General features: G+C 49.4%; 1 protein-coding gene across 8 annotated transcripts in view; it reads left to right on the top strand.

Annotated features, from left to right (window-relative positions):
• GRAMD1B (GRAM domain containing 1B) overlaps positions 1–11,497 on the top strand; it is a 180,001-nt gene extending 168,504 nt beyond the window's left edge. For 5 of the 8 annotated variants that reach the window (XM_045555770.1, XM_045555764.1, XM_045555769.1 and 2 more), the window contains 3 exons: positions 3,265–3,372; positions 3,687–3,804; positions 10,748–11,497. In XM_045555770.1, the coding sequence (XP_045411726.1) occupies positions 3,265–3,372; positions 3,687–3,804; positions 10,748–10,846 (325 nt within the window). In that variant the 3' untranslated portion in view covers positions 10,847–11,497. Of the gene's footprint in view, positions 1–3,264; positions 3,373–3,686; positions 3,805–6,330 lie in introns of all 8 variants that reach the window. The other 3 variants (XM_045555767.1, XM_045555766.1, XM_045555765.1) reach the window with 3 other exon arrangements.
• The last annotated feature ends 3,796 nt before the right edge of the window (positions 11,498–15,293 follow it).

Raw genomic sequence — 15,293 nt, 5'->3', positions numbered from 1 at the left:
TCAGTGTCTAGTGCGTGAAAGAGATGGGACATTCAGAATCCCTGCACAGTTGGATAAATGCTAACGTAGAAGGCCCACAGAGCATTTTAGGAGTCTACTCATTCATTCGCCAGAGATGTTCTGGGCGTCTGCTCGGTGCCAGGCCCTAGAACCGTGCACTCATGGAGCCTACACGTTGGCAGGGCAGCCAGACAAAAGCAATGACTTCAGCATAGGAAAGTAGGCGCTTATGTTAATGTAGACTATTTATAATAATTGCTATGACATTATAAAACAGTAAGCTCAGTAACTTGCACAGAAAGATACTGGGCTAGGGAGAAGGGAGGGTGAAAGAAATGAAGATGTAAGATGGGAGAACTCGACCAGCTATTGGAAGTAGGAGTCCATGCCATCGGCTGGCCAGGATTTTTCTGAACCATTTTGACAGGAAGCAGCTAGGACAGTTCTGCTTGGGTCAGCCCCCTGCCTGGCATCCATGCCTTCCTTGGATGGGGGTGTGCTTTGAGAGTGCGAGGGCTCTGCCCGCCGTGCACCAGACACCCGATGGCCCCAATTCAGTCTTGCTTCTGTGACCCTCCCTGGCCTTTAGTGGAGCCTTCTCACAGAGGCAGCGGCAGGGCACAGCCTCACCCTCGGGAAACTCTGAAGGAAGCCCAGGAGTGACGTGGTCAGATTTGCATGGAAAGAAAAATCGCTCTGACAGCACTGTGGCAAATGGACTCGAAGCAAAGACTGGAGGCAGGGAGGTCAGTGGAGTGAGCCGTGGCCGTATAGGTGAGACTGCCGTCAGCCTGAGATGAGGGACGGGGCTGAGAGGTGTCCCGCAGGGGGAGGGCTCGTTACCCATCGGGTTATGCAGTGAAGGGAGATCAAACTGCTGATTCCAGGGACCACAAATGGTTATGTCATCGACAGAAGTCTGGAATTTAGTGAGATTGTCAGGGAAGACACCCGATAGTGCTCCAGGCGTGTCCGAGTTGCCGTATGTTATCCAGATGAAATGACAGTATTTGCTGATGTGGACCTGGAGCTTGGGAGGCAAGGGTAGGCTGCAGCCACAGGTTAATCATCCATGGCATTAATGCCACCGCGTGAATGTGACCATCTCTGTAGAATATAGAGTGACAAAGAGTGACCCTGGGGGCCACTTACAGGAGAGGAGTCTGTGAGGAATGTAAGTAGGACTCTCTTACTAACCTTACTCGAATATATAACATTATTGAAGCAAGTCGATGCAAAATTCTTCCGACTAGAGCATATGAAGCCAAGACATTACAAAATTAAATACAAAGGCAACTGTGAAGCCAATCGAGTTCACATTTAGCAACATCAGTTTAGTCTGACTCATGCCATTGTTCTGTTAAAATTAAATCTCTGGTATTGGATTTTGGTAAATAGAAAGCCATAACCTCAGGTTAGTTCCGTGTGTAAGCTCTTTCTGCATACTGACCTTCAGAGCTCCGCCTGCTCCCCGAGCATGTTGGGTAGCATTGTATTAATTAACTCCGGGGCTTTGTAAGTTTAGGATCATCAGATCTTCTAATTCAGCGCAACACAGTCCAGATGAGGGGCCGCCGACAGCCTGCGTGTGGGATGGGCTGGCACCCAGTTTGCCCGTGTCTGGCAGGCTCTTGCCACCGCACGCTTGCCGCGAGATGACTCAGCCTCCTGCCGTGGAGCCTTCACTCCGACAGCGCACGGGGGTGTCCCTTGACCTTCACTTAGCACAGCAGGATTGCAAACATAAACCCAAGTATGGTCTTTGAGATTGTGCGCAGCATGCGCCGAAGAGGTGGGCGTTCGTGTGATCCAGTGTGTGCTGAGACAGTTGAAGACAGCGTCGTGGAAATTCAAAGTTTAAAAGGTCTCTTGAAGAACTCGGAGAACCCCAAGAACACAGCAGAGTAGCCCCAGGGATTTGCAGCTGCCAGTTTAGGGAAGGTTACCCTCCATAGTGCCAGAAGCACAAATGGGAAATACAGTATCACACACACTTTGAAAACTCCAAGACATAATATTGAGCTTTTCTTCCTTGTCTGGTCTTTTTTTTTTTTTTTTTTCCCTATCTCTGTTTTATCTACCAGTTTTTGTCATCTTCTATCTTCCTATGTGTGTCTGTGTCTCCTCCCTTAATGATAGGAACCCCCAGGGGAGGCCTGCTGTGTGTATTGGACACGTGTTCCCTTTCATCCACATAACAGCCCTAGTGGGGCAGGTGGCTATTGTCCCTGTCGAGAAAACTGGGTCAAAGAAGCTGGGAGACTGGACCAAGAGCTAAGACATTTTTAAGTGGTGCACCAGTGTCTGTGCCCAATTCTGTGGCCTCTGGGTCCCCTCTCTACCTATGTCTGCACCCTCTATTCCGTGAGATTCTCTCACAAAATCATCTTCAGGCAGCCAGGGAGGCCGAGAGGAGGATTCCCGCAGTCTCTCCGGGTCCTCCAGCCCTGGATTGTCCTCACCTTCTCCCCGTCTCTGACCATTCTGACCCAGACTCTGGGAGACCTCATCTGGTCCCCGCAACCTTTGCCGGTGGCAGGTCCAGGCAGGAGCCTTACTGACATTGGGGAAGTCCTGCTGGCATCTGTAAGGCACACCCAGGGCAGAGCTGGGCTCCCACTGGAATTCCTCCTTCCCTTTCACCCTGCCGTTGCGCCCTGATGTTGGGTTGGTGGGAGGAACCTTTTTTCAATTAAGCACCCATGAAACCCCAAGTCTGTCTATACCTGCTTTCTGTCACTCCTTGATGGGTTTCCTTATCCACTGTGTCCTTGCTGCTCACATTTCTTTCTCATACTCTCTCATTCACTCTCCAGCTGATGTAAGTGCGGTTTCCCCTTCCCCACACTCGTCTGTTTCTAACCTCTGCCTCCTCCCTGTTTTTCTCCCCCGCTCCCACTAGGATCTGTTTCAGGTACTGGCTCTATGATTACTCCTTTGCCCCTCTCATCTCTTTCCCTCTCTGCCTTACCTCTCTCCCCCAAGGGACCCGGGTTCCGGGTGCCCATATGTCTCTCCCGTCCAATGCCTTTGACCCACAGCCCTGTCCATGGCTCTCCTGCTGTGTTCCGGGCCCTCCAGATTAGGCTGCTTCTGTGTCCCTCTCTCTCTCTCTCTCTCTCTGCCTCCCTCGGGCTTACTTGCTCACTCACTGCGATGCTTGGGAGGATCTACCAGTCAGGGACAGCAGCCTCTGGGATAGGGATGTCCCTGGCTCAGATGACACCTCATTGCTGTTGTTTTTTCCCCGTGTCTCCTTCCTAGTCTGGTGCTGCTGGTCATCCTTAACATGATGCTCTTCTACAAACTCTGGATGTTGGAATACACCACGCAGACCCTCACTGCCTGGCAGGGTCTCAGGCTCCAAGAAAGGTAATCCTGGCCTCGTCCCCTTGCTAGCACCTCCGCCCCACCCGATGCCTTGCCCTGGCACCTGTCCTCCCATCTCCTCGGGACTGTCACACTGCCCTTGCCCAGGAGGTAGCCCTCTGGGATGAGCCCGTAGGGAAGCCCTCGCAATCTGTCCCTGTAGTTCCGGTCCACTTCTGATCTGGGGCACAGGGGAACCAGGGGCAGTGGGCAGAGGACAAAGCACTCTGATGTGACTCTCTGTCCCTTAGGGGTCTGGGAGCACAGGACAGCTCGCTGAGCATAACTCCAGCTGCCGGGGTTCTTCTACCCAACAGGTTACCCCAGTCTCAGACAGAATGGGCCCAGCTCTTAGAGTCCCAACAAAAGTATCACGATACTGAGCTCCAAAAATGGAGGGAGATCATCAAATCCTCAGTGATGCTCCTTGACCAGGTGAGATGCCCCCCGCCCCTGCCCCACTTGCCCTAGTCTTCGGGAGACAGAACTCTTTCCCCTTATTCCCTGAGAAAGACGACCATCTCTCTCACCACCCTCCAGACTCTGACTCCTTCCTCCCATTCATTCTGCTCTCGGGCCATCTGTTGTTCTACTTGCAGTCATTCTTGAATGGGCTGTTTGAAACACAGGTACATTGACAATCATAATGACACCACACTGGATTTGCAGCAGGAAAGCCATAGGTTAGATGGAAGGAGAACTATTTTTATTTATTTACTTTTTGGGTAACCCACAGCCATCTGACAGGAGTTTAAAGAGAGAACTTCCCCCCTTTTGCAGAAATTTGCCTTCCCAAAGGGCATGTCTTTCAAATTCCCTTCCATGTATACCACCCCTCCCACTACCATCCACAACACACAACCGCCAGTAGCTGCTGTTCCTCAAAGGCACTGCACTGAGGGGCGGGGAAGAAGGCTGTGCTATGTCGTTTCCTAATATCATTTCTGTTGTGCAATTGTCTGTATTCCTCCCCAGAACTTGATCCAGCTATTTAAGAAAATCATCCTGGGGCAAAATCAATGATTAGCTCAGTTTCCTTGGGGGAGGGAGCTTCCTCTTTCTCCCAGAAAATTTAATACCTTATAAAAAATGCCCCATGTGGTTGTCAGGAGAGCAGGAACCGACCTTTGCAATGTGAGAGAATTAGGAAGATACTGTCCTGCTGCAGTAAAACCTCTATTCCTAAAAAGGTGTCTTTCTGATGTTTTGTGGTCAGCAAAACCCAAGATGGAATCCCAGCCTTGCCACTAACTGGTTTTGTGACCTTGAGCAAGGGACTTACTACTAGTGAGCTTTAGTTTCTTCATTTATAAAATAGGAATTGTCACTGTGGCTTCATGGAACTGCTGTCAGGATTTGATGGTGCATGGGAGGTACTCATTATTATTAAACATTATTTCCTGTTCATAGTTTGGTCTTAGCTCTAAACTGAGGAAAGAAAATCTTAACTGCCGCTATCAGGATCCAGTCTGGTATCTTTAGAGTAGCATGCTTGGCTTCGGTGTCACGTTTAGGGAGGCCTTTTTCTTTTTTAAACCAAAAAATGGTTAACAGCCTAGTCAGGGGTTTGGAAGCCCTGCCATGTCAAGGAGGGGTGATGGAATTATCCATATGCCCAAGAGAAGGGAACATGGATGAGGAGAACAGGATGGTCTTCAGACATTCAGACCAACAGGTACTATAAACTCCAGGGCACTGAACTAGGGCTAGAAGGAATTGAAATTTTTTGAGTCATCAAATAAAAACAGACTGCATAGGGTTAGAGCTCTCCAGCAATGGCATGGGCTACTGTGGAGGACTGAGATTCCAAAATTGGAAGTGCTCAGGGGATGACTGGAATGGTGATGGGTGAGGAACTTGTGGATTAAATAGAGGACAGTTGGACTGCATGACCCAGAGGTCTCTTCCAAATGTGAATGCTATTTCAGGATGGATCCCCTTAAAGGGGGCTGAGGGCTGTCAGATTCGTAGCCTGGTGGACTCGACTCTACAAGTGTTAAGAGAGGTGTTTTGTTTCATTCTCTTTAAGAATAATTTTTAAAAGAACAGTAATGGGCCCCTCATCCCTGTTGAGCAGAGGATGTAGAAGAACCAGAGAGAAGAAAGTAGTAGATTAAGCAGAGAGACCGGAGCTTCCCCAAATCCATAACCATTTATCCAGGAAATGTTGTCTTGTGTTGTAACAGAGCAGCTTACTCAGAGACAATATTTAAATATGTTGAGTTACAATGGGCCGTTTTAGGATTCTCCTGCTGGAACTGCTCCATGTAGACTCCATCCCATGACCCACAGGTGTTAATTCATTGATACGGATGCCATCCAGGAGACTCCTCAGTTCTCTGCCTGGCACCCCTGGGGGTACAAGGGAAGGATGAGACATAGCTGTGGTCTCAACAAACTTAACACCAAGTAATTAAAGACGACTGCAGTGCAGAGCCCTCGTGTGTGGCATGGGAGAGGCCGGGAAGGAGAGGGATGACTGGGAGGCAGAGCAACTTTGCATTTGTTCTGGGCCTTAACAGATGGGTGAGATTGGAATAGGCAAGAGCAAAAAGAGTCCCAGGCTGCGGGGAACAATGTGGCTTTGATGTACAAAGATGGGCATATTGCATATTAAGGATAAATGGGGAAATCAGATGAAATGGCTAGTAGATCAAGTAAGTGGCAGTCTACTTGGCTGCTTGTAGCAGTTGAACGCTTTGAGAGAGTTCTTGATTCAGGTCCCTGAGACCCAGCGAGCCTTACAGACCGGGGGGGTGGGGGTGTCCCCGTGCTAGGTTGGCTGTCCCCTTTCTGCTTGAAGCTGTGCCCCTGAGAGCCACCTTTGTTTGAGGAGCCCGGCTCCCTTCGGCTCCATGGCGTGGTCCGAGACCTGCCTCAGGCAGATTAGGGGGCGCTGCTGGGAGGAGAAGCCGCCGAGGGCACGGACCCAGGCCTGGGGTGGGGTTCCCTGTCTTACAGATGAAGGACTCACTCATCAACCTTCAGAACGGCATCAGGTCCCGTGACTACACGTCCGAAAGCGAAGAGAAGAGGAACCGCTATCACTGACAAGGCAGGAGCAGGGGTGGCTGCAAGCGGCCTGTGCAATACGTGTACATAGACCATATAAATATATATATAAATATATATATACAGAATATAAATATATATATTATATACAGATTTTAAAAAGAGATAATGCCTATGTACCAGGGAGAAGGAGCGGGACCTCCCGCCCCCTGTGCTGGCTGGAGCAGTGCTTTCCTTCGGTGGAGGGGCTGAGGAGGGCAGGGACCACCTCTCAGCACCGACCTCCCCTGACCCTCCTCCCATCCTCTGCTCCCCACCCCTTCCCTTGCTGGCCACTCCTGGCTCTCAGAAGGGAAATGTTGAGCCAGAGCTATGCCTGCGAAGACCCTAGGGTCTTGAAACGAAGTCTCAAGGGGGCATTGCTTAAGGTGCTTCATTCCCTAATCTCCTTTTGATTTGTCTCCAAAATAAAAGAGGATCTTTTCTTCCCTACCCCACGCTTCCCCCGGCGTTCTCTTGGGAACACGGAAGCACCAAGGGCAGGAGCCCAATCTAAACTCCACCCGCTTGATACGGACCGTGCGCTAAGCGTCAGGTGGAGAGGACTGTTTGAAAGCTGGGAAGGCTGCATTTGTGGGGTCGCAGGCTCCTGAGGACTCATGTTCTGAAGGGTATTCTCCTCAATCACCCCTGCACCTTCCTCCGACCTGTGTAGGGTGTGGACCCAGTAAGGGCTGGGGATTTCTTACTTTCCCACCTCCTTTCTCTCTGGTCTTCTCCCAGGCTGGATCTGGGTGAAGTGTCACTTTTTAGTGCCTAAAGTCCCATTGTTTCTCTGTGCCTTAAGAGCACATTGTTTATTAGCCAGGGTGGAGCATTTTCGACCTTGTTAAACCTCTCGTAGTGGTCATAAGCAAGTCAGGTCTGTGGCTGTAATTCCTTCACCTGGAGCTGTCAGTTTGATTTCCAGGATGAGTCAGGGTGTCGTAGGCCCTCCGGGGTTTGAGAGAGAGAGAGGATGCCCTAGCCACGTCTGGGTTGCAGGGTCTACCCACACAACGCTGTGCGAGAAGTGAGCACCAATAGCAAGGCACTCACAGGGTTGCCAGCACCATTTACTCTTGGTAAAGAACCAACATTAGCCATTGGAGACAACTGTCTGAGATACTTTGCACATGGAGAAAACATCTAAGCCATTGGAGGGAAGGATTTGGCAAAGGTGCAGGTGTTTAGGCAGGAAAAGGCCTGATGAAATCTCTGCCCCAGGGAGCCCATTGCAAATCCTGAGTTTCTCAGACTTGGGAGTTCTGGTGGGGGATGGGGTGCAAACTCTTCTCTGGTCTCTGGCCCCAGAAGAGGTATAAGATCACTAAGGAGTAGAAGAAGCCAGATTAGGAGAGTGAGGCATCCAGGACCTTTTTCAGGGTTGGCCCACTGGGACCCATGCGTTGATCTGAATTCATGGGGCCCTTCAGGGTACATTCATCATCCTTCATACACTAATTTCTCTTCCTCCATATAATGAGCAAAAGTGTCACGCTAGCCCCAGGCAGAGCTCACAGAGATTCTTGAACAGGAAAGACTCACAGCCAATTTGGCAAGGAGAGCGCTTCAAGCTTGCTGTGCTTCTCCTGGGCTTCTCGATGCGAGAGGCAGAAGGAACCCCAGAACCCCAGATGTCCCAGAGCATCAGCACAAAGGAAGGAAGACTTTTATCACTGTTCTACCCCGAAGAGAAAGTCGTTTTCTTCCCTTAGTGTGAGAATAAGGCCTTGGTATTTCCCTAAGGACAGGATCAGAAGGCAGAAAGGTCCATGCCCAGGTCATTCCCCAGGGGAGGAGGATGAGCAGGCCCCAGGTGGCCAGCTGGAGTTGCCGTCCCTCCCCTACAAAAGGAGACGTGAGGAAACGGAGTTACATTTCATCCCTGTGAAGGGTGCGTATGGCCCTTTGGTCACTGTGAAGTTCTTGTCCAGGACTTCAAGTGAGGGTCAAGGCTCACGGGCCCTGAGCCAAAGAAGGAGGCCTGGTCCAGATTGCTGGAAATTTCCCCTTGGCATAGCCGAAAGCCAAAACTACCCCCGGAAACTCTTGAACACAAAAATTATAAATCCCCAAATTTATTCCATACATAATTATTTACTTAAGTTATTTAATTATTAAAGGTGCCACGGTGGGACTTTTGGGATGACGTAAGAAAGGGTTCTTTGCTGGGAGTGAAGTGATGAAGCAGACGCGGCCACAGAGCTGTTCCACTTCCGCTTTATCTCTCAGACCCATTCAAGGGAGGAGTAGGTGACAGGGAGGGAGGCACTTAGCATGTCAGGGAACCCTCCTGTTCTCTGGTGGTTTGAACCCAATGCACCATGTGTGCACACAGGGAATGTCCCCTAAGAGTCATGGATCTCTTATGGGCTCTCTCTGTTCTAATATATATATACATATTTAACTTTCAAGTCAGGAGAAAACCAATAGCAATTCATTCGCAAACAGGATCTTTTTCCCCGTAGTTAATAACTTGTGAAAGAGAAGGGAACTCACTCTTGCAGTCTGGGAGTGAAAACAAATAAATAGCATTGCAGCTCCTGCAAGAGAGCGTTGTTCAAACCACCACTTCTTACACTACTTCTTCCAGCCAGCGCTCTTGTTGTTGTTTTTATTTACGTAGGAACTCTGAGGCACACAGGAGTCTTTCTGTGAGGATTTACGTGGTAAAACATTTGAGCGTTTGCACTCAGTATTAAAGAATTTGCAGTTTCTAACCAGGCGAAGAACAGCTATGGGGTCTAGATTTCCACTCCAGCTTCCTGTAGGAGTGACAGGATTGGCCTCCGAGAAGCCAGGCATGTCTGCAACTCTTCCCCCTTCCCCATCCACCTCCCTGGGACGAGGGGACAATGTCTCAGGTGAGCAAGATCAGCAGCTTGAAGCTGTCTCTGGAAGAACCCTGGACTGAGAGTCGGGAGACCTGAGCCTGAGTCCCAACTCTGCCGTTTTGACTAGCTCTGGGGCCTTGGTCAAGTCACTCCCCCTCTCCCAGCCTCAGGACCCTCCTGTACCAGGAAGGGGTCGGGCTAGATTATCGTTAAGGTAGGTTCTAGTGTTGGCGTCACCTCGGAGGTTAAGCCTGAGGCTGGCAAGAATGGGCTTTCTCAGAATTGGGAGTTGCCCTGCCAGGAGGGAACACGTCTTCTGGGCTAGAGCTTCTCTGGCATTTAGAGGTGTGGCAGGGCAGTGTCCAGTTTCCCAGGAAGCCCAGGGTAGTTAAAATTTCTTCCTCAAGGGCTTGGAGGGCTAGAGAGGCCCAGTGGCTGACAGAGAAAGATTAACTTTGATGTATTGCTCAGTATTAACTTAGGAGGGTTTCTTCCTTCTTTGGCCTAGCCTTAGTTTGGGAAGGGGCCTTCCCTTGGACTTGTCTAAGCTTAGGAAAAGAGCACCTTATTTTGAATGGGGCCCGTCTTCCATTTCCTGGCTCTGTGAAGCCTTCCGTCTATCCAGACTTCCTCATTACCGATAGAGGAAGCAGTGGAGAGAAGCCATTTCCGGGTCTAGCACTTCTTTTGGCTCAGCCCAAACATTGTTGGGCTTTGGATTAAGTACGAAGCTTTGGCGAAAATCCTTGGGTCGCCTTAGAGCACTGGCACTGAGAACCTGGGATTACGAGGAAAGGCGAGGGGCAAGAGGCCTGAGAGGAATGCTTTGTTAAAAGTGGATTCTTCCCATGTCCCTGTCCCCCACCCACGCTCGGACTGCACCTACTACACTTGCAAGCAGCATCTCCAGGGTGAGATCCTGGAGAAAGGACTAGGGGAAGAACCTTTCTGGACTGTTAGTGATTCCAGAAGGGTCCTTTCTATGCCATACCATGACACTTCTTAAGCTCTGCAGGGCAGCCAAAGCCAGCCCTTCCCTCTGAGGGCCCCCAAGAGAAATAGCATTCTTCTCTCTTCCCCAGATGCCAGGGCTGTGGTGTCCCTCCCTGTCCCAGGTGCCCTGCCTGCCCCCTCCAGTAGGAACCTCCAGGACCTCTGCTCCTGACCCTCCCTCCCCAACTCGTCTCTAGGCTGTGGGACGTCATCCCATTCACCCCCTGACATCCTTGACCACAACCTCTAGCAGGCTGGCCCCACTCCTCTCCACCTCTGTGTTTTCTTCCAGAAGATGTGTTTTGGGTCCGAAAGGAGCATTTTTCTGGAAGGCCATCTTTTAACGCCCCTGCTTTCCTAACGCGGAGCAGGAATTTGCACATGGTGTAGAGAGCTCCCCTTCCCGCCTCTCTGCCCAGCCTCGTTACCTCACTCCCGCTCTGGCCACGGCCATGGTGGGCCCAGCCAGCTCCCTGTTTTGATGTTCTGTGCGACAGCTCAGGGGTCTTGTGACTCGAGGTCCTCAGCAGGCCCTGGAGCCCGGATTGGAGCCTTGGCTGCCGGTACGAAGCACCTTGCCTGCCAAGAGGAGCTGACGCCCGGCAACCTCCCCGACATGTGAAGGCTTAAAGAACATTGTCATCGCCGCCCCTCAGCCGTCCTTGCTTCTGTCCACACAATAAGACATTGCGGAAGCAAAATGGCAGCCTCTGCTCCAGGCAAGACAGCTGGCTCTGTCTGGGGAGCTGGCCCTGGGCTCGGGCGCCACATGCTGAGATTGCGTAGTAAAAGCGACCATTTTTGCCAACAATAGTGTGTGGCTCCCCACGTCTCCCTACCCTGCACTCTAGGGCCAGACCACTCTCTGCATGGACCGGACCATCTTCCCAAACCCATGGTGCTTTTTCCTCCCACTCAACCTAGACTCCAAGGTGGGGAGGGACGGGTCGGAGGCCATAGGTGGCCCCTGGATAATCCTGACACGGGTGGGGTGGGGCGAGGCAGAGGGAGCAGCCCCCAACACCTGCACTGGGCCATATACTGGAAAGAACACAGGTTGACTGCAGTCGAGTTGTCTGGCCGTCTGTGTTTGGATCTATAACTGTACTTTGCCTGGCGCTGTGCGCAAGGTCTGAAAACTTACTGCTAGTACCTAGAAGCATAAAAGGCTACCCAGCCAAATCTTAATGTAAAGTAGCTAGAGCCATGGAAGTACAGTATGAATTAAAAGAAAAAAGTATTGAACTGCAAACTAATAAATGGTGTGCGTATTTATTGCCTGATTCATCAGTGCTCATCATCCCCAAGTGTTCCTGGTCTTTCCAGATACGCTCACGGCAAGCCCCGAGGCGTGTGTGCGTAGGCATGCCTGTACACACACGCGTGGCCATCCATCTCGTCCGGGGAGGGAGGAAGGTTTGGAATCAGACCTGAGTACAGATTGCAGCATTACTATGTGACCTTGGGCCCCATGCATCACTCCAAGTCTCAGTGTTTCAGAGATAATATTTTTTAAAAATACACACATATATTAGTATGGCAGCCGGTGTCGTACTGAGATGATTTTTAATCTCATTGCCAGTGTGGCCTTTCCCTTCGTTAGGTCTGCCTTGTAGTTAGCTCCTTGACGCCTGGTTAGAAAACTCGTTTCACGCCAGGCAAGAACACAAATGACTCTGGTATTCCTTTGTATCTGGGTAGAGGGGGAATAGCGGAGAGGGGAGGCTAGGTCACACATTTATTAGTATGTGTTTAATCCCAGACTATTAAATGTGTTTTTCATTTTCTCGCACATATCCCCTGACTGGGTACAGGGACCCAGCCTGGGGTCCTGGGGAGAGCCGTAGTCTATGAAGTAGACACACGTAGTAAGAGTCAAACCAGAGCAAGCAGCTTTTAGAGATACTTTATTGACACAAACAGGGAGTTTACCGAAAAACACCACATACAGGCGTTAGGTTGTTGAGGGCTTGGGAGGTCAGGAACATTTCTAGAGCAGAAAAAGACTGGCTGTGAAAAATCAAGAAAAAGCAATTATGAAGGTGACAGTGTGGAAAATAGTTGCACGTTTTGCAAGACTGTTGAGTTCACTGTGTTTGATGGCAGTTTGCAAACCTGCAAGCACTCGGCCTTCAGCGGCCTCCCTTTGCATCACACACACGCTGCCCAGCAGAGGCAGCTCTTGCCAAGCGGTGGCGCAGGCAGAAAGCACAGAGCATTGCCGGCTCTGAGGTGTAGCTGGCCTGAGGAAGAGGTGGAGTTTGGTCTGTAACTCGCTTAGAAGTGCCTATGTCCTGGGTCTACTGTAAACTCATGTAAGGGGGAGGAAGCGGGATGAACTAAACATGAACTATCCACCACTGTTAGATTTTAGAGATTAAGTAAGGCTTGGATGATGCTATTTTTTTAGACCTACAACCGCAGAGCACACTGAGGGTCTAGGCTTGACAGAGTGGGTGCTGAAAAATGTTTGCAGAATGCATGGATGATTGGATCGATGTGGACAGTACTGTTGAGACACATTTGCAGCGACTAGGTGAATTCACTGAGTTAGGGATTTTTTTCATTTACAAAATCAGGTGAGAAGAAGGCTTCTTTTTGATTTTTTGTTTTTCCATTTCCATGTTAAAATGGGGAAAGGGAACGAAGATCTATGCTGAAATGTGTCTAGCTCTTGCTCCTCCTTCCTGCAAAGATGCAATGACATGGCCTTTGCCCTCCAATTTATGTGAAGTGGATGGACAGATCCTGAGTTGGGGAGTATTTTCCTCTTTGATCCAGTACTGGGGGGAGTGGAGGAAGTTGCTGTCTCTTCTCTTAACCATCCACTGCTCTACACATTTCCCAGCATATTCCTGCTTTGAAAAATCCCTTTCCTAGGAGTAGTTCTAGTTTGACATCCGAGGAGAAACCAGAACTCTGAAGGAAGTCTGGACGTGTGGGTATTTGGGGATGGAGAAACTAAGGGATCGCGCTGTCAGACAGTGAGAATAAAGGCTGGGGTCAGGATAGACAGGCACTGACTGTCCACGCAGGGGTCGGGCCTTTAATACAAGACTGAGCTGACGGTAAAGCTCAGCAAGGTGCTTTCGGGGCCAACTGAGTTGGGCAACCAAGTTCACGGCTGTTAGGCTGTTCGAAAGGGAGAATCAGACTGAGTCTCGCTTGGCCTTCAGTGAACTGTGTTGTCGAGGACCAGGCATGGGAAGGATCCAGCACCAAGACAACAGATGGGGTTTGTAGAGTGCTAATAGCCCTTGAGAACTGTCCTAAGCCCTTTAATAAGCAACAGCATGCCAGATGAAGCTTCCAGAGCCACACGCATCTAGTCTGGGTTTTTTGTAGGAATTAGGGAAGAAACAGGGAGGTGGGTGGAGATGTGACGTAGGCTGGTGATCACAGTACCTTGTAGATTTATAATCATGATCAAGTCTCCCAGGAAGGAGTTTAGTTGCAATTCAGGAGAAATAATGATGTATAAATCAACTGGAAAGAGGACCAAAATAGAATTGACTCTGAAAGCACATTTCTAGCATCTACCAAGAAGCACAGCGGCAGAGAAGCAGGGAGTGTGATTCGGGGTGAGAGGAGATGGGGAACATCAGGACAGGCAAGAAAGGCAAAGATTAGGTGGGAGTTAAAAAACTAAGAAAGCAAGCGGCTATGGTCTAAGTGGAATAGGAGTCAGAAGGTCAGGATTCTAGCTCTCTGCTTACCAGCTAGGTGACTTTAAGATTTAATAAAGCTACTTAACTTTAGCCTCAGTTTCTTCTTTTGTAACATGAGTATTAACAATATCTACCTCACAGGGCCAGTTGTAAAGAAATAATTGAAAATGCTTTGTAAACCATACACTTATTTCTTTTTTTAGAGAGAGAGTCTCACTCTGTCACCCAGGTTAGAATGCAGTGGCATCATGGTAGCTCACAGCAACCTCAAGCTCCTGGGCTTAAGTGATCCTCCTGCCTCAGCCTCCCTAGTAGCTGAGACTATAGGTGCACACCACCACGTCAGACTAATTTTTCTGCTTTTCGTAGAGATGGAGTCTCTTGCTCAGGCTGGTCGCAAACTCCTGGCCTCAAACAATCCTCCCACCTCTGCCACCCAAAATGCTAGGATTGTAGGTTTGAGCCACTGCACCCAGTCAGTAAGCCATATAGTTCTAATGAAAGTATCAAGAATGATAAGAGTTGAGAAGTTAGAAAAAGGAAAAGAGTGGAGAAGATAACTTGGATAAATAAATGATAGGTACCATTCAGCTTCATTCAAAACCATTCAGGAAACATCTGAGTTGGGTTTTTTAAAAAGAAAAGGAAAACAAAGATAAAGGCAATCATGACTTGGTTACAAGTTAGGTGCATGGTCCACTGGAACCAAGAGGAAAGTGGTATGGTGGTGAGTAGCTTGCTATTACGATAAGCTGTGGCATCCACCAGCCATGGGGCCGGGAAAACCTCACTCTAAGTACAATTTTCCTAACTATACAGGAAGAAAAATGGTCTATACTCTCTTCTCTATTTCAGAGGGATTGTGTGGGAAATTACCAATAAGAAGACTCTTGAATTTATTGCAAATATTTTCTTCAAGAACATTGGATTCTTTACAATGTGTTAAGGGTCTCACTTCAAATACTTCCCCAGGGAAAGAAGAGATGAAAAACTGAGCTTGTCAGGTGAAGCCCCAAACCCATGGAATATGTTCTTTCCCTGCAAATCTCCCCAGATCTGAGGGACATCTCTTACTGAATCCCAGTCCCCATCTTCTTATATCCCATAAGGCATCTTTCCTCCTCTTATCATTGGGTGCTGAAGGATATCACACTTGGACCAGTCACTCAGTTAGAATGAAACATGAGATAATGACTAAAATTTTTCCCACTTTCTCTGCTCTCTCAAAACCGGGGGGGTGGGGGGGGGGACTCTGAACATTGCAGATTCATAGGTAAAACATTTAGAAGCCACCTACCCGTCCCTCCCCTATCACTTTGCTCATTTATTCATCATCCATCTCAGACCAAAAAGGATTTTTCTTAGTCTAAATAGC

The sequence above is a fragment of the Lemur catta genome, chromosome 7 (assembly GCF_020740605.2).
Source record: "Lemur catta isolate mLemCat1 chromosome 7, mLemCat1.pri, whole genome shotgun sequence".
In the NCBI taxonomy this organism is placed as follows: domain Eukaryota; kingdom Metazoa; phylum Chordata; class Mammalia; order Primates; family Lemuridae; genus Lemur; species Lemur catta.
The sequence above is the reverse complement of the archived record's forward strand: the minus strand, read 5'-3'. Positions and strand labels throughout refer to the sequence as shown.